The sequence below is a fragment of the Leuciscus leuciscus genome, assembly GCF_965113295.1.
Source record: "Leuciscus leuciscus genome assembly, chromosome: 8".
Classification (NCBI taxonomy): domain Eukaryota; kingdom Metazoa; phylum Chordata; class Actinopteri; order Cypriniformes; family Leuciscidae; genus Leuciscus; species Leuciscus leuciscus.
In genome coordinates this window covers 44985744-45005267 of record NC_138732.1, presented here as the reverse complement: position 1 = coordinate 45005267, position 19524 = coordinate 44985744, and the positions used below count along the sequence as shown (strand labels likewise).

General features: G+C 37.7%; 2 protein-coding genes across 5 annotated transcripts in view; both read right to left on the bottom strand.

Moving 5' to 3' along the window:
* LOC309504508 (cytolytic toxin-alpha-like) overlaps positions 1-2451 on the bottom strand; it is a 38190-nt gene extending 35739 nt beyond the window's left edge. For all 3 annotated transcript variants that reach the window (XR_014208093.1, XM_082177657.1, XM_082177658.1), the window contains exon 1: positions 2177-2451. The gene's annotated coding sequence lies outside the window, so the exon portion shown is untranslated. The remainder of the gene's footprint in view (positions 1-2176) is intronic.
* A 7513-nt stretch (positions 2452-9964) lies between these two features.
* Positions 9965-13225, bottom strand: LOC309505360 (uncharacterized protein). 2 transcript variants are annotated; one of them, XM_082178725.1, is made up of 3 exons: positions 13078-13225; positions 12781-12915; positions 9965-12107 (listed from the first exon to the last, which is right to left on the bottom strand). In XM_082178725.1, exons 1-3 carry the CDS (start codon positions 13139-13141, stop codon positions 11695-11697), a joined length of 612 nt encoding a protein of 203 aa, XP_082034851.1. In that variant the 5' UTR covers positions 13142-13225; the 3' UTR covers positions 9965-11694. The 2 variants fall into 2 exon arrangements, with proteins under 2 accessions (XP_082034851.1, XP_082034852.1); XM_082178726.1 differs by having other exon boundaries at positions 12781-12912.
* Between the last annotated feature and the right edge of the window lie 6299 nt (positions 13226-19524).

The window sequence follows — 19524 nt, the reverse complement described above, 5'->3', positions numbered from 1 at the left end:
ATAAGACACATATGTTTCACATATGTGTCTTAGAACACATATGTTTCAAAAGTGGTGGGGACAATATCGACCTTAGCAAAAACTGGTGGGGACATGTCCCACCCGCAAATACGCCTGTGTTTAAATAACACTTGCCTGATGGGTTATGCTACTGCTAGATCGGACGTTGACATCACTTCTGTGAGTTGAGAAAAGTCAGTTAAAGTCCTGGCAGAAAGTGAAGCATAAGGATATAGTGTGACGATCCGAGATCCCGCGAGATCCATGTGTTTGGCATCTTGTCCTATCTGTTAAGTCACGCTACAGTAGTCTGAAGGAAAAAGTGCTTTATTTGTAATTTAGAATAATGGTGCTGGTGATTTTTAGAGACCCCACAGGTGTATGATTTTACTGCTTTCATGGGAGCTCATCCTCTCTCTATGGGAGCTCAGCTCCCACTGGCTCCCACGTAATTCGAACCATGGTTATATTTGTAAAATGCATGAAGGTGCCCTCAACTCTGTTCTTTGTTTCCGTATGAGCTCCTCCAGCTTGCAGAGCCAAGACATCCTAAGTCATCCCATCCCCTCAATTGTCAGTGTGGGGGACAACTTTATTGTCCTCTCTCTCTATTGTCAGAGGGAGAGTGCCCCAAAAAGTCATGTTCTGTGGTGAAATGTCATATCCGACCCCTCCAACACCCCCCTTGCATGTGCTTTAAAACCTTGTCGGTTAATCATGTCATTCAAAACCAAGGGCGTAGGTTTGGCCTCAGCTTTGGTGGGGACATCCCCCTCCCCCTCCCCCTGGAATTATTTTGTTGTAAGATACCAGTGCTTTAATGGCGATTTCAGACTGTTGGCAATACAGAATATCACAATACAGAAGTGAATCTACTTCATCTCATTATATTGTATCCTGACCCCAATACACCATCCTGTATACTGTCCCTAAAGAGCTAGTATAACTGTATAATCTCAAAAATGTAATTAAATAATGAACAAATGAATAAAATACACACGTATCATAGTATGCATTCAACACAACAAATCCATTATTATTATCTATTATTATTATCCATGATTACAGTATTCCATTAATACTAAAATTGTATCTACTATTATTCTATATCAAATTCTATTGATATATTCTATTCTTAAATATTAAATTCTTAGGCTACACTCACTCACAAATACATTACATAAATAGAATGTAGAAACGAAAAATGTCTCAGATCCACTGTTTATGTTGACTGCAAGATTCTAAGTTAAGGTCAGCTAATTAACATTCAATGACTTTATTCTATCATGATAGCGTGACTTCTATGAGTCTATCAGTGCTGAACAGCCTAATCAATACTCTTAACCTTAGTTGAAAGATTGCTGCTGCTAGGTTTAACTGTAACAACATGGTAACACATACTATCACCAATCAATACTATTTTCCACAGTAGAATCTGCATTTGAAAGCCTGGTCAGTCACTACTACTGCTAGTTTATTTGTGTGGCTAGTTATTTTGCCTACTTACACTCTGCTTTATGAAAAAGCTTCGTATGTCCCCTTTCTTCTTCTTGGGTGGCATAGCTGATCTATCTACAAAGTACAAAAAGTGGCAAAAAACGGAATATTAAAATGTTTTACTCTGGCCTTTGTATGTGGCAGAGAGACAGCCCTGGTAACTTACCGTCGGCGTCGTCGACGCCACACACACACACACACACACACACACACACACACACACACACACACACACACACACACACACACACACACACCACCCGCTCGCTGCCAGTGCAAGCACAAAAGTAGTCCCGGCCCGCGCGTGTAGCCTGTCAGATACACCGCCGCCAATCAAATTACGGCGTTTCTTGTACTGTCGTTGTTTTGGCCGTTGGAATCGATCCAAATAGCAGCGCAAAGATCCAAATAGCAGTTCAAAGGAGCTTGCTAAATATTGGTGGGGACAAATTTGTCATCTCAAAATATTGATTGGGACTAGTACCTAGCTGCCCCCCCTAAACCTACGCCCATGTTCAAAACCCAATCTCACTATTGTGTGTATTCATGATTTAAATAATGGTCATATTTTAATTAATTGGTTGTATGTATGTTGTTGTGTTTGTATACCACACCACTGTAACCTCTAAATCATTCTACAACATTCCCATAACCTATTACAATCATAAATTGTCCTTACCTGCAGGTTAAAGATGCTGGAAGGTCCTCGGCGGTGTCCGATCCAGTTCAGTCTTGGGTCCGTTTCACTGGGCTTTTGCTTTTACTACAACAAAGTAAAGATACTTCTAGGGAAAAAATCTTGATCTTTCTAGGGAAAGAGACTTGTTTTAAAAGTTTTTCGAATCACCAAAAAAAATTGTTTCGTTTTACTTAAAAAAGTTTCAGAATAATAGAAAGACAATAAATTTAAAAAGGAAAAAATAACAGAAATGCATACAGGTCTTCACCACGAAATGCGGCTCCGAGCAACTGGAAACAAAACTTTTTATATGGTTTAATTGGGGCCGTCTTAAGAGTTTGGGGCTGGCCATATAATGAAGCAATCCCTTACAAGGTAAAACAACTGGCCTGTAACTTTCCACAGTTAAAGCTATTATGCAATAAACACATATACATATCTCATCTTTTGCCACCTACTGTACGCCTAATAAGCATTTAACCGTTCTTTCACCTGCAGTTGTTAAAACCACATCCCGCCTCTCCCCTCTTCACAGGCTGTGAGGGGCCTCTGTCTTTCTTCTTAAACTATGATAAAGGCAAGGCTGCCAACTTTTGAGTTTAGCTTGGAGTGAGAATTATGGGGTGGGGGGTTGGATTGGGGGGATGTAAAAAAAAAATCTTGCATCACAATAAGTGTATTGTGATTGTCAAAACATTTTAGTAACTAAACAGAATTGTATTAGGTTTAGTGACAACATGTTACAATGTTTACATGGTACAATTTCTGGTAAGCTACGGTGTTTTATTATTGCTTAACACAAATTTCATGATTTCAACTCAATTCTTGTGATTTGATTTAATATTGACTAGATAGGTGTTCATTTTTCTCAAGAAAAACAACTCACCTAATGCTGTAAACACACAGAGAGCCCTATCAGCTTACCCAGGGGGCAAAGGGGGTTTAGCAGACATGGGCTGCTGTAAAAGGTTGTCATATAAAAATGAAATCTATGATGTCTGAGGATCACAACTTGGGTGGACAACCCGGTCAACAAGCTGCTGGAAACTTGTAATTGGGGTCAAAACAATGCTACCTCAAATTCTGCTTTAACTCCCCGGAATCACCCAAACATGCTTAAACGGTTTAATTATATTCATGAATCCTGAGCCATATCTCCCTGATACTTTATGCTAGAAACAAACTGAGCACACCTTTCAAAAGAGTGGAAGATAAGCTTTCATCTGATGCCTTGATTGTACATTTAATTAGAATGTAACAGTTAACAATGCCTCTTAATTCATAGGTAGGCAAAAAAAAAAAGAAAAAACTATTGAACATTCCATTTGTAATCGGTAGCATTCTTTTCCCTTTGTTGTTGTTAAAATAAACAAATTACCATGTGAAGTTAACTTTTACTAGATGAAATCATATTTTGATCATTTTCACTAACCAGACAGTCCTCATGGCCCATAACACATTTAGAGGGAATTCAACTTCAAGCCTATAATAGCCTGTCAATTCAAACAAGATCCAAGAAAGAAGTTTACCATTAACTGGTGTTAATACTGCTCTGTTTCCGTATGTGCAGTATATCGTTTGCATATTTATGCAATATCTATTATTTGCATTGCAATGTCTAGTATTTCTAATATTCTTTCACAAGTGGGATAGCTTTATTTATTCTATCGAAAATAAAAAAAAAGGATTTGAGGATTTTGGGTTAGGCTGGTTACTGTTCAGTCCAGGTGTTTGGAGTGTGAGACAAAGGTACTGACAACTAAATGTTGAAAGACTAAAACACACAGGAGTCATGTGTGGAGTAGGTTTAAAAGTATTTACTGATTAAAACTGTTACATTAAGTAGCAATTTGTACAAAAAATAAAATTTAAATTAAAATTAATTAATTAAACAGACAAACAGATTACAATTTAGGGCGATACCTAATTTCTGTAATGTTTATACAATTTGTTTAGCTGTTTTCGGAGTCACTGCTGCTGTCGCTGCTCTCTAGTGTTTCAGCATGCTGTATCTACTACAACCCCTGGCAACGGCATCCTATGTAGCATGAGCAGTAGCAGTTCTTCTGACAACCTTTAACCAGAGATGGGCACAAATACATCAAAAAGTATTAAATTACAAATAACAAATACTTACTCATCAAATGTATTTAAATAAAATACAAAATACTGCTGTGAAAAAAGTATTTAATTAAAATACAAGTAATTTGTAATTTGAAAATACAAAATATTTACAGTCTTCTGTAGTGTGAGAGTAAGTGTGGCGTTAGATACATGTAAGAGTCTAGAATATCGCAATATCATTGTTTAGTGCAGAAGATGCGCTTTTAACGTACATGTTGCAACATACTGTCATAATAAAAGATAATTACGCATATAACACTATATTTGTTGTAACGTAAATGACTCTGGGTCAATGCGAATTAGCTCAAGAATATAGGGAATTTGGGAAATATTACTAATCATAACTCATGGTCATAATTCATAAATCGCATATACATTACTTTATCAATTTTCGGAAATACCTCGTTCTGTAACTGGTCTCGTCATCAGTCATTCGTCCAGCGAATAAATGTAAGACTATCACAGTTATGAAGGAGTATCCCTGTTTACAAACTCCAAGAAAGTTCAAACTTTCTGAGTTTATGAATTAAAACTACTCAAGGTAGTCTATAATATCGAGCTTGTAGCTTAGATCTTTGATTTCATTGACTTATGAGGTGGGTTTTCAAACACAGAGACAGTTAAAAGTATAAATGAATTTTTAATAAATGCAAACTAGAGAGATTATATGAGCTACAAATATAAACGTACGTAAAAATGCACACAATAAAACAAACAAACATTTAACCAAACAAGAACATAAAACATTGCGTGGTCAGAATAAATAAAATGAATGAAAGAAAGAAAGAAAGAAAGAAAGAAATAGAGAGAAGAGAAAGTAAAGTGAGAGAGTCAGAGAATTGAAGAAGAGCCTGGCAACTTATTACAAACAAAGAACCCTTTTGAGAGACACCTAGATTCAGCTTTAAAATATGTCAGATTATTTACTTGCAGTTTGATGCACTCTTTTGTGGAGCTGAGAAAAAGGAATATGTGTGTGTTCCTTTTAGGGCTGAAATGCGCGTCCTGGTCTTCTTCCGGAGTTGTGTAGCGGGAAGATTTGAAGGTTCACTTGAGCGTACGTTACCGAGAATGATTCAGGCTAAGTTCATTCAGTTCGTGAATGAACAGAGGCGAATAGGAAAATGAAACTAGACTTATAGAAAAACCTACAAAGAAATAAAAGAGAAAAGAAAGCAGGCCGCAGCCGGTCCGGACTTGGGTTTCCAGAGTTTCCGAAGGAGGGAGAAGAGAGGATGAGAGTTGAGAGAGTTTGTAAACTGAAGGTTCAGACTTTTAACAGTGTCCCGTGTACGCCTCCTTTTGCGTGGAGGACGAATCATCTTAGCGCATTTCGAGCGGAAGGTTTTCCTTTGTCCGGTTAGACACGCCCATTCGAATGAGTCATGAGGGAATTTAACTTGAGAGGATTTTGCTCCAGACATATGAAATGTATAAAACAATGCGCATCACTGCATTCTGCAATCGGAATTCAACTCCGTTAGCTGGAGAGGATTACAGAGATATCAAAAATAGAATATAGACGTTGTAGCAATGCAAAGATACATTATTATGCATTAGTATAGGCATTTGCAGTTCTATTAATGTTACAATAGGACATATGCTTTCCTATGGTTTACACACACCTCTTAACACAAAAAGGGATATATTTAGTACATTTAAGAGTGACTTTATGGGTAAAAGTCCTTTTCTGTAGGGGGTTTCTGTTTCAAAGTCCAGAGTGTGTTTGTGTGTGTGCGTTGGAATGTCACGAGTCTATAAAAGTCACGGGGAGTTCACGCTGAACTGGGGGGCTCCAGACACCCCGGCGCTGGTGAATTAGCCCATAGGGAGTAATAATAACCAGAGCTGTCTTCCTAAGGACAAAGAAGATGTGTTCGACACCCTCATGATGCACTTAATGTGAAAAGCAGCTGGCCGGATGTCATTGTCGCTACATTGTATTATATTACATTATATTATATTATAGATGCACTTTAATGATGGATAGATGCACTTTAATGATGGATAGATGCACTTTTATGATGGATAGAGGCACTTTGATGATGGATAGATGCACTTTGATGATGGATAGATGCACTTTTATGATGGATAGAAGCACTTTTATGATGGATAGACGCACTATTATGATGGATAGATGCACTTTTATGATGGATAGAAGCACTTTTATGATGGATAAATGCACTTTTATGATGGATAGAGGCACTTTGATGAAAAATATACCCATTGACTGTCATTATAAAGCTTGGAAGAGCCAGGACACTTTTTAATATAACTCTGATTGTATTCTTCTGAAAGAAGAAAGTCATATACACCAAGGATGACGTCAGGGTGAGTAAATCATGGGCTAATTTTCATTTTTGGGTGAACTATCCCTAAGACCATAGACATAAAATACAAATAGGACTACCAAATTGCCTATCACAGTTTTTGGCAAGTAAATCACGTGATGTGACACATCCTATTGACCCTGTTCACATTTCTGGGTTTCTCAGAAGTGGAAGGCATCATAGTTGGGTAAACTTCTATAGCAGTGAATGAAAGACTACATTAAATACATTTTTTTGTGTTCCAATTTGCTCAAATAGCAAAAGAAAAACGCCACAACAGCGTTTTCACAACTTTCAAAAAGAGTAAAAAAATAGATAATGGCAGTCAGAAGAGAGAAAGTTGTCAACTTTGTCACAGCCGCGCTATTAGAAACACCCTCACAGCAGCGTTAACTAGTTTTTGTGTAATAAAATACAAATATAGTGTTATATGCGTAATTATCTTTTATTATGACAGTATGTTGCAACATGTACGTTAAAAGCGCATCTTCTGCACTAAACAATGATTTTGCGATATTCTAGACTCTTACATGTATCTAACGCCACACTTACTCTCACACTACAGAAGACTGTAAATATTTTGTATTTTCAAATTACAAATGACTTGTATTTTAATTAAATACTTTTTTCACAGCAGTATTTTATATTTTATTTAAATACATTTGATGAGTAAGTATTTGTTATTTGTAATTAAATACTTTTTGATGTATTTGTGCCCATCTCTGGTTAAAGGTTGTCAGAAGAACTGCTACTGCTCATGCTAGAGCTTAAATCGGGCCCAAAAAAATCAAGCCCGACCCAACCCGAGCCCGAGCACGTTGTGTCCGAGCCCGGCCCGACCCGACACGTTTACTGTAATTATGAGCCCGAGCCCGATTTAAACCCGACCATTTTTAATATGTGGGCCGTTATAACCAGGGGCGGCGCCAGAATTTTTTTAACGCAGGTGCTGCTGTGCTAGATCATTTAGGCTACAGGGGGAGCTGCGCAGTTATACTATTAATAAATGAGCAAAAATTGGCCACTCAATATTCAATTATTTTAATTATCACAATTAAAGTTTTAATTTTATTAAATTGAAAAAGCACAACATTCAGCATTCAATCAAATATTCTTAAAGATTTATTATTATTAATAATGTTACTTCAACATATTGTTATTTCAACATAATATGTGTGAGCAACAAGCAAGATGTGCATTTGTAAATTCGGTGACAGCGTGTGTTACGAGTTTCAAATGGTGTGACCGTGGCGCGCCGGCGACTTCATGTCATGATTATAATGTCTGCTATATTGCTTTTCATGTATTAAATCCAGGCAATTTGTTGATGAAAAATGTATTAAAATTAAGATACAATTTATACTAAACGAAATTCACTTTAAAGAAAAGCTTTCTTCAAAACAAAACTTAACAAACTTGAAACTATGTGCACTGCTTATTTAATGGCTAAAACACGTAGGCTACTACAGTCTCTCTTTTTGTACAAATTGCAGCACATTCATTTAATTCTGAATTTTGCACATGTAAGTTGAAAGGCATTTGTTTGTGCATAGTAAAACATATCTGTAACATTTATCAAGTTCATAATTGTGCGTGCAATTATCTTAATGAATAGACCTAATGCGACAAGGAAGAAGCATGCAAACTGAGTTGTTTGTTTATTCAGAAATAGTTGAATGGATCGGAAAAGTAACAAAAGTGGATATTGAGGCCTGAGGCTGACTACTATAATAATTTCTGTCATGGCAAGACTGCTTGTCTGTTCATCGTCGAAGTCCCCGTTTTTTTTTTTTTTTTTTGCTGTCATAGGCGAGCAGCATGCGCATTTAATGCACTAGACAAAGCCAAGACATTATGTTGTCACTCCCCACGACTAGTTTAAAATGTGTCCATACCTCCGATTTTCCTCCAAACTTGCTCAAAGTTAATTCTCCTGTTTTAATTTTTTTCTTTGCTTCTTCAAGATCCATGTCGCATTTATAGAATAGCAACTTAGAATAGCAACAGAATAGCCTACAGCACCACAGCAGGTGTGATGCGTCACACGTGCGAGACTGCGAGTGCGAGTGGACGAGACGCTGCGCATGACACGTGACTTGCTTTATCAAGGGCCCGACCCGACCCGGCCCGAGGACAGTGGTGGGAAATATCGGCGAGTCCGGGCTCGGGCTCGGGCAGAGAATTAAAGCTCTAGCTCATGCTACATAGGATGCCGTTGCCAGGGGTTGTAGTAGATACAGCATGCTGAAACACTAGAGAGCAGCGACAGCAGCAGTGACTCCGAAAACAGCTAAACAAATTGTATAAACATTATTACAGAAATTAGTTATCACCCTAAATTGTAATCTGTTTGTCTGTTTCATTATTATTATTATTTCTTTATATATATTTTTTTACAAATTGCTACTTAATGTAACAGTTTTAATCAGTAAATACTTTTAAACCTACTCCACACATGACTCCTGTGTGTTTTAGTCTTTCAACATTTAGTTGTCAGTACCTTTGTCTCACACTCCAAACACCTGGACTGAACAGTAACCAGCCTAACCCAAAATCCTCAAATCCTTTTTTTTTATTTCGATAGAATAAATAAAGCTATCCTACTTGTGAAAGAATATTAGAAATACTAGACATTGCAATAAAAATAATAGATATTGCATTAATATGCAAACGATATACTGCACATACGGAAACAGAGCAGTATTAACACCAGTTAATGGTAAACTTCTTTCTTGGATCTTGTTTGAATTGACAGGCTATTATAGGCTTGAAATTGAATTCTCTCTAAATGTGTTATGGGCCATGAGGACTGTCTGGTTAGTGAAAATGATCAAAATATGATTTCATCTAGTAAAAGTTAACTTCACATGGTAATTTGTTTATTTTAACAACAACAAAGGGAAAAGAATGCTACCGATTACAAATGGAATGTTCAATATGTTTTTCTTTTTTTTTTTTGCCTACCTATGAATTAAGAGGCATTGTTAACTGTTACATTCTAATTACATGTACAATCAAGGCATCAGATAAAAGCTTATCTTCCACTCTTTTGAAAGGTGTGCTCAGTTTGTTTCTAGCATAAAGTATCAGGGAGATATGGCTCAGGATTCATGAATATAATAAACCCGTTTTGGTGATTCCGGGGAGTTAAAGCAGAATTTGAGGTAGCATTGTTTTGACCCTAATTACAAGTTTCCAGCAGCTTGTTGACCGGGTTGTCCACCCAAGTTGTGATCCTCAGACATCATAGATTTAATTTTTATATGACAACCTTTTACAGCAGCCCATGTCTGATTTCCTAAAAAACAGGTGTTTTGCCCCCTGGGTAGCTGGTAGTATTATTTAAGGTTAAAATTAACTCAAATTCAATATAATGCGTTTTTTATTATAATAACAACTTTATTTAATGATATAAGTAAAAATATAATACATATGTAATATAGTACACATATTTAGCTAAATACTCTCTATAGCTCTTTTTTTCTAGCCAACTAACGTGCTATAGCCTATATCATGGTCATTAAACGGCTTTCCTGAGGTAAATGTGACATAATTGTTCTCCATCTGTTTTACCTTTTTCTGCGGTTGAAAAACACTGATTGATCGATATTATGTATGAGGAATATACATTTCGGTAAGTTGTACTGTATTTTTCAACATTGTTAATTCGTGTTTATTTACTATTAGCTAGTAGAGATGATCGGGTCACTGCCGCTAGAACTGAGGCGCTAGGGATCGGTCATGTCACATTAACAAACGCCAAAACAGTGTTTATTGTTTGAATTTCGTAATGGAATTGACAGAATTTGAGAGCTGAATTTTTTTTATATATCAAAAGTACCCTGCTCTGTCTAGTCTGTCGGTCTCCGTGTCCTCTTTGCTTTCGCTATTGTGTGGCGTGAGTGCGTGTGAAAAGTGTTAATTGCCTGAGTCTCACGGTGAATGTGTGAGAGTTGGCAGGAAAGCAAGCTTGTATCATGCCTCTAGTGAAGTTTCTTTTGCAAGTGTGACATTGAACCACAAACACCTTAGCACACAAGCAAGCTTGTGTAGCTGACCTCATCTCGCACAACAAAGAAATTCCCCGACACCACTGGCTTCGGTGGACCACGTAGACCTGCAGTTTATTGACAGAGGTCACATACATTGCATACGTTTTTGAGTGTTCACGTCTGTGCCGCAAGCTGGAGGATGGTACCTTTTTCCCTCCAGTCAGTAGGAACATCCAAGGGGTCGACATACCTGTCCTGATTGTGGCCGATTCTGCCTACAGCTTGACTAGCAACATAATGAAGCCATTCCCGGAAGGTACAGCGAGGGGTCCCAGGGCAGCCTACAACGCCTCCTTGAGCCGTGCTCATATCCACGTTGAACACGCATTTGGCCGCCTCAAGGGCCGTTGGAGATGCATTATGAAAAGAAATGACTGTCAAACCCAAAATGTGAAGTATGTTGTGTCTGCTTGTATAGTGTTGCACAACTTCTGTGAAATGCAGAACGTTGCTTACCAGGAATCCCTGGAAGATGTGTTGGATCAGCCAGAGGCAGGACCAGAGCAGCAGATATTTTCTGCTCTCTCCCCAGCAGAGCACATCCGGGAGGCCTTAGTGGCCCATGTTAATACAAATCAGTAAAGTGCAAAGAAGCTTTGGAAGCTCATACACAAACTATGCAGTCAAGACGCACGTGAAATAGTGCAGAGCATCCTTCATTTCTGAACTTGGCAATTCACATAAGATTGAAGTTTTGTTCAACTTTTTTTTCCAGTGTTTTGATATAAAATATATATTTTTTACAAAATATAAAAGAAATGTGCAAATATTGCTTTCCTAAAAGAAAAAGGCACATTCGGAATTTGTCCAGCCTAAGTTTTTTTTAACACACCTTTTTCCCTACATAAAATGTGCTAAATATTGCTTTCTGTAGGGAAGCACTGAAACCATGCAAAAATCAAAGTAAAGTGAAATAAATAAAATGGTGAACTGCCAGACCTTCTAAACACACTAAATCTAAAAGGCCTAAGAACAAATAATGCTTTCCTGCAAGATGTTAAGGCACAAAAAGCTAGTTGGGTGGGTCATTGTAGTAGTGCACTTGATATGCTGCTGGGGCAGGGGGTCCAGGGGTTGTGGGTGGGAAGTCCATGCTCTCAGCTGATGGGCGTTGATGAGGTGGTGTATAAGGGTAGTAATGTGGGGCTGAAAAAGTTGAATGCTGGGACTGGAGCCTAAAGCACTGAAACATCTGGAGCATTAGCGCCCTGTTCTCTTCTGCTCTCTTTTCATCAGCTTCCATCTTCTTTATTTCAAAATCAAGACGTTTCCTTTCCAGCTCCATTCTATTTCTCTCCATCTCTTTCTCCCATTCAAACCACTCCCTATCGTAGTCATGGGTGTTCTCATTTAGCAGGAGACGGTCCAGACCCTTGTCAATTGCCTCCATTATCTGTGTTTTTCGCCCCTTTCTTCTGCGATGTGCTGCAAAGACAAAACATTTATTTCAGCAAATTCCAATGTTAAAACCTATAAATACTGGGATCATTCAATGCTACAGTGATTACTTTAAATTCCTTTGGAAAGAACTATGTAAAGGTCAATTAATGGTTTGTGAATATACCTTTGGGACATTTCTTTTGGTTACATCTGTGTGCCTGGCAATGTCAGTGCCCCAGGCAATGTGCCAAAGTTCAGTTGAGTGATGCACCTGTTAAGAAATGGATGTATTTGAGCTTTCATAATTCCTTTTATTCTTATTCTCAATTAAAGTGATGCTGTGATGTGTGGTCTGTATATTATGCTATAATGGTCGTAGGCTACTATAAGCAGGGTGAGGGAGACGGTCCTGGGATTTTGTAAGTGCAGGTTTATTGCCGTTCACCACAACATAAACCAGACAAGCCTCGTTTCACATCCTATTCTATTCATACATGAAAGTGCACACACAACAAAGCATCACTGTAGATGATTTCCTAAAATACAATTTCCTGCTCTTAGCAGGTGCATCACTCAACTGAACCTAGTGTGTGGTAGTGTACCAAAGGTACATTGACAAAATATTGAGAGTACAGCTAACCATATCATCCATTCGCTCCTAAGTAACTACCTACATTTGTGTAGCTTATTGAAAACTATTACCAACATGAGAGCCCACCTTGTGGCTTGGGTTCAGCAGCAGGAGGAGGTGGGGGTGGTGGTGCTTTGGAGGCTGAGCCATGACTGGATGCCTCATCCTCTGCATCATTTTCCCTTGAGGTGTTGTGATCATTAGGGCTCTCAGATGAACCTGCTGAAAACAAAAGAAAATCAAGCAGGTTCACTCAGTAATGATTTACTATGCTTCTACTTATTTCTTTATTTAACTATAGAGAACATACAATGTCTACATATAAATTAACACAATATAACGTTACAGTATTATGTACTGTACAGGCCAGTGTAGGCTGCTTACCACAGTCAGATTCCTCATCTGAACTCCCCCCGTTATCCATCCTTATGTCTCCGGGGTTGTTCATAGGTCGGCAACCTGTATATAGATACAATAGAAAACGAATGTAAAACTAATGTGCTTTGCTGTGGATCAACAATTGGCAAGTGGTTGTCTTAATTGTGTGGCATTACTAAAGTTAGCATAAAGTTAACGTTACTGTACGTTGCTGCTAAACTGGCTTTTACTGTAGCACGTTAGCACATATTTGCATTACGTTAACCTTACAGTAACTTACGTTAGCTGTTGAAAAGGAGAAACGTTTTATAGCGGCTAAACTGGCTATTACTGTACCATGTGTTAGCTAACGTTAGAAGGGAAATGTTGATTAATCTTACCGATTACAGCGTCCAGTTCATCAAAATAAGGACATTTAATGGGGTTTGTTCCGGTCTTCTTGTTGTTTTTGAGGCCATCACGGTACTTTCTTCTCAGGCAGTCCAACCTTTCTTTACACTTGGTCCAATCTCCAAAGTCCTGTACAGACGGGCACCGGAGGCCGCGGTCTTTGTAAATATTTGTTTGAATTGCCTTTGATAACGTGGTTCACCCCAAACCTTGATTAAAAAGAGTGTCTCCTCACGCGTCCAATGTCGACTTTTCTTCTTAGCACTAGCAGCCATGTTGAGAAACAATCGGAAACAAGGAAGTAGATGTACGCAAAGTCTTGACATCATATCCGGGTTCCGGCTTCCGGGAGATAAGTCAGTAAATTCGAGTAAAATCACAGGCTTCGCTTATCCCGTTCAAATGCACCAGATGAAAATCAGACGTGGGTGGGTAATTTATAATTCACACGAGGTCCCTAGCCGTGCGAATAGGGCTTTATTCATTTATCTTTATGCTTTATTTTTTATTTTGCTATCTGTGTATTGTCACTGTTGTTGTCTCTGTACTGGAAGCTTCTTCTGTCTCCAAAACAAATTCCTTGTGTGTGCAAACATACTTGGCAATAAAGCTCTTTCTGATTCTGATACAAAAGAGGTTATCTTGTTGAATTTGTCACGTACGACATTTATCGAAACATACGATCAGTTTTACAGAAGTAGGCTATATTCACTGTTTAATGGAAATTGCTGCCCGATCACAACCTCCTTTGCAACTGTTCCGCAGCTCGCACTGTTTCCCTATCAGTTAAAATACCATTCAAACAACATTTCTGGTGCATCTATAATCATGACATTGGCCAGGGGTTTGAAGCTGTTCAATGAAAGCCGCCACATCCGTTTTGTTCTTTCTGCGCTAAAAGCTTCTTGCTTAAAATCCTTTCAAGACTGCGTTTGCTCAGAGCTATTGCCTCTCTGCTTATATGGCAAGAATTCCATCATAGCTAAAACCACGGTTAAAATAGCTTTCTCATTAATGTGTTCACAATTCATCCTGTCCTTCGGGTCGCATCAGATCAATGAGCAGCAAGTTATTTCGATTTAGTAAGTTATAATTTCCTTAGTATTATTATCAGTGATACTGACCTTCATTCATAAAAAGATGCCATTAAACAAGTATTTAAAATATACTCCCAGCTAACAAAAATATGTCCTAAGAACGTTGTGGGAACGTTGACTTGAAATCTTCAAAAAATTTTGAAATGTCCAGTTTGCTTAATGTTGCTGGAATGGTATTTAATGTTAGAAAAACATTGCTGGAACGTTAGCATAATGTTGCTGGAATGTTATTTTAAGGTTAGCATAACGTTGCCGGAACATTATCTTAAGGTTTGCATAACGTTGCTAGAATGTTATCTTAAGGTTAGCATAACATTGCTGGAACGTTAGCACAACATTGCTGGAACATTATCTTAAGGTTTGCATAACGCTGCTAGAATGTTATCTTAAGGTTAGCATAACGTTGCTGGAACGTTAGCACAACATTGCCGGAACATTATCTTAAGGTTTGCATAACGTTGCTAGAATGTTATCTTAAGGTTAGCATAACATTGCTGGAACGTTAGCACAACATTGCTGGAACATTCTTAAGGTTAGCATAACGTTCATGGAACGTTATCTTAAGGTTTGCATAACGTTGCTGTAACGTTATCTTAAGGTTAGCATAACGTTGCCGGAACATTGGCATAACGTTGCTGGAACATCATCTTAAGGTAAGCATAACATTCCTGCAACGTTATTTCCCCCAAAATGTTATTAACAATACAACATTCAAAGAACATTAAAATGTCCACTTTCTTTCAAGTTAAAAAGTTATTTTAAGGTTAGAAAAAAAATTCTGCACAATTCGTCCAACTTTATTTTTTTATTAACACAACCATGTGAATTATAAGCGCACACTTTTACAGCACATCAAAAAGTAGAAAATTTCATATGATTATCATACATTTTAAACGCTACATTATAGCTTAAAAAAATAACAACAAATATTTTCATATAAACATTTAAATGAAATGAAAACGGTGTTGAAAACAGAAAAATTCTGTCAGTAATCACTCACCCTCATGTTATTCCAACCCCTTAAAGGGATAGTTCGCCCCAAAATGATATTTAACCCATGATTTACTCACCCTCAAGCCGTTCGAGATGCATATTTCAATCTTTTTTCAGACGAACATATTTTCAGTTATTTTAGAAAATGTCTTAGATCTTTCAGTGGTTATAATGTGAAGCTATGGGGTCCACATCGTTCAAGTCCCAAAATGTGCATGCATCCTTCACAAAAGTAATCCATCCAGCTCCAGGGGGATAAATGAAGGTCTTCTGAAGGTAATCCGTGCGGTTTTGTCGTAAAAATATACATATTTAAAACTTTATAAACAAAAATAACTGGCTTCCGGTAGCGGTCGACGCGCGTTCACGGAGATGGATGCTGACGTAGCGTAGGAAGCGTCGTGACGTAGATCCATCTCTGTGAACGCGCGTCGACCGCTACCGGAAGCCAGTTAATATCGTTTATAAAGTTTTAAATATGTATATTTTTACGACAAAACCGCACGGATTCTAAAATAACTGAAAATGTGTTCGTCTGAAAAAAGATTGACATATGCATCTCGAACGGCTTGAGGGTGAGTAAATCATGGGTTAAATATCATTTTTGGGCGAACTATCCCTTTAAGACTCCCGTTCATCTTTAGAACACAAATTAACATATTTTTGATGAAATCTGAGAGCTGGCTCACTACTCCATAGGCTTCTAGGCAATTTTATTCTGGTGAGTTTATCTCAAGCAACAAAAATTATTTTTGTACACAAAAAAAAACAAAATAAAGACTTTATTCAACTATTCATTTTCTTCCGTATGGGCCTCTGTTACATATTCATGTATTTGTGATTCGTTTGTTCTATGTTATGATCTGTCTGGGGGCGAGTATGTTGTGTCTTTGTTTTATTAGGGACTGATGATCAATAAAATGCAGCTCATAACTGTGTTCGGTGACGTGCACTCCATTAAATCTGCATATAGCGCGGGAATTGAAGATCGGATTTATATCCGTTTTGCAAAAACACATTTATGTAACCAGGTGTAAAAGGAATCGTTTTGATAAATCAGATAGCTATCTGATCTGTGACGATGGTCCTGTCTTGACTTTTTGACTCGTTTAGAATCGCCTTTGACCGCTTCAGAGTGGCTGACTACGGGCATGCCCGAACATGTCCTTAAAACAACCCTTAACGTTCGTTTTCAAAACTGTGCAACTCACCGAGTGGTTAGTGGTGTAACCCTGGTCTTGTAACGTTACTTGTCCTTTGGACAAATAAATCGTTCATTCATTCACTCTTAAAAAAATGCTTAAATTAAAAGAGCACATTAATATAAAACGGTGATTCAACTGACTTACCTGCGAATTAAGCGGTTGCGTGACATTCATGTTAATACTAGGCATGATGGCATTATAAAACCAAAATTTGCCCTCCAGGTGGGCATTCCGTCACGTGAAAACTATGAATTAATCATCCAGTGAATACATTATAGTTTGCATCCATTCACATTGAAAAATTGCTAGCAAAACTTTTACAAAACCTCAAATCAACACATAAGATTAAAAGCCTAAAGCCTAAACTTACAGCTAAAGTCTAATCAACCTAACCTTACCTCTATCGTTAGATAACGTTAGCCTAAAAGTTGAGATGCTAACGGACTTTTCCCCAAGACACTAAACCATTTCTATAAAGTAAATATTCAACGGAAGCGTGTCATTAACATGAAAGAATGTGTCAGAAACATTTTTATGTACTATTTGTGTAATGTTGGTGACTAAACTCACTAAATTTACCTGAAATTAGCGAAGACAACAGTGCTTGGGGCGTAGATCTACCGGCTCCAGGTCTGCAGCCTCTTACGCCGCCTTCACACTGGCAGTTGAAATCAGCTCCGATACGGCTACGAAACGACCGGAAGTCATTCATTTCCTATGGAGATTCGCAGACCGCATGCGAATGGGTGCGAACCGGGTCCGAACGAGTGCGGTGCGAAAAAAATCGTGTCCGTTGGTCATCCGGATGCGTTAAAAAAATTGAACTCTTGCGAAAGGCTACGGACGGTTCCTATCCGACAATTCCAGCGGAAGTTAGCGTTGCTATGGTGCTGATAAACAAACCTGAATTCTCAACTTTTAATAAAATAAATAATGATTTTATAATGATAAGTTGTCATGTCATTTTTTTATTTTCATGATTTTCTAACGTTGTTAGGGCAGTTAATACAATTAAAAGCCCTATATACCACTATATCACATTTAGCCGACCTGACATATCAATGTCCTGGGGAACTTTCCTCCACGCAGCAGCCTTCCGATTAATGTCTCTATAACCCTCATCAGAGAGATCATACAGAATTGTACATTCTGACACTGACAAAATCAACCGTTAATCTCTCCGCCATTTTTGTTCTACTCGCTTCCGAAGCTTTTCAACGGTGTAGTACGACGTCCGCTGGGGACGTATTGCGTATTACGGAGCTGATTTCAACTGCCAGTGTGAAGGCGGCGTTAGAGTTGCTGCTGGTCGTCAGTTGAGCTCCCCGCCCGTTTCCATGGTAACTCAGTTCAAATCTGGTTCAAATGTAACTCGAGTGCGCGCGCCAATTAAAAGACGTAATGTTAGAAGTCACGCAGAATTTACATAAAAGAAGAATTGATGGAGGGAATTATTTGATAATCAGATAAAATATCCTGAAATGTGAGGTTAACATTATTAACTCATCACCCCCAATTTTGGCAAGTGCTGCATACATGAAATGGCCAAAATAAAAAGGTTACTGCTCATAAGTAATTCTGAATAGAAACATAACACACATACATTTAGAAAGCCAACCCTTGAGAGTTTATAGTTCAAGACTCAAAATTAACCAGACTGTTATTAATATTGAGATATATAAGCTCAAACATATTTTGAACTAAAATAATCCAGGATCACCAGTGATCCCTGACAGGTAAGGGGTTAAGTGTATAGGCTAGTGGCCATCACCAAACTGTAAACGGAATGAGTATATGAAGCATGAGTGTATGTTTACAAAATCATATAATAGGTTATAATATAATAGGCTATAATATAATGTAATATGTAATAGCCTATAATATTATATAGCTTTATAAATGGTTAACGTGGTGTAGAAATAAAATTGCAAAAACATTTATTAAAAACTAAACATGATATAGGCTAAGGCATGAATATATTTTGTGAAATATACACAATATGTACAAATATTTACAGATGTAACATGAGGAACAATTTAAAAGATTTATGTTCAATGTATTTTTGAAATAATATATTTTCAAAACGTATTTCAATATATTTAACAGTGCTTCACATATGTGAATAGCATATCTATCTATATCTATCTATCTATCTATCTATCTATCTATAAATTATAGGAAGGTCTGTCTGTCTGTCTGTCTGTTAACAACATTTTCAAACTTGACAGGTTTTTTGCTATGGGCACAAGTAAGTGCAGTGTAAAGTTTGACGTTGTTTGGATTAGAAATGCAAAAGATATGGTTAAATGTATCGGTAAAAGAAGGTAATTGTTTAACCATTCTGGCATAAACGCTCTGTCAGCTACTGCTACACTGTTTACTTCTGAATATTGTATTTTATTCACAGCTTTTCTCGGAGTTCACTGTGTAGCCTGCTCCCTGAATCGTGTAGTTAAATTTTCCTTGGTGCTTTCTTCCATGCATAAATAAAAATGTCACTGAACTTTTGCTGTGTAATTGTAACAATGAGCACTCAAACACACCAAAACAAAAATTATTAAAAACACACACAAAATTCTCGAATTGATTATATTTTTGTTTCACCTCAACTTGATGGATGCATTGTGTCCACACAGATATTGCCTATTCTTATATCTGACCATGGTGCGATACTGTATACACTTCTCATAGGGGATAGAGTGAATTCCAAGACTAGGCGTTGGAGATTTAACAATGCTCTCCTGAAAAACAGTGACTTCATTTTACAG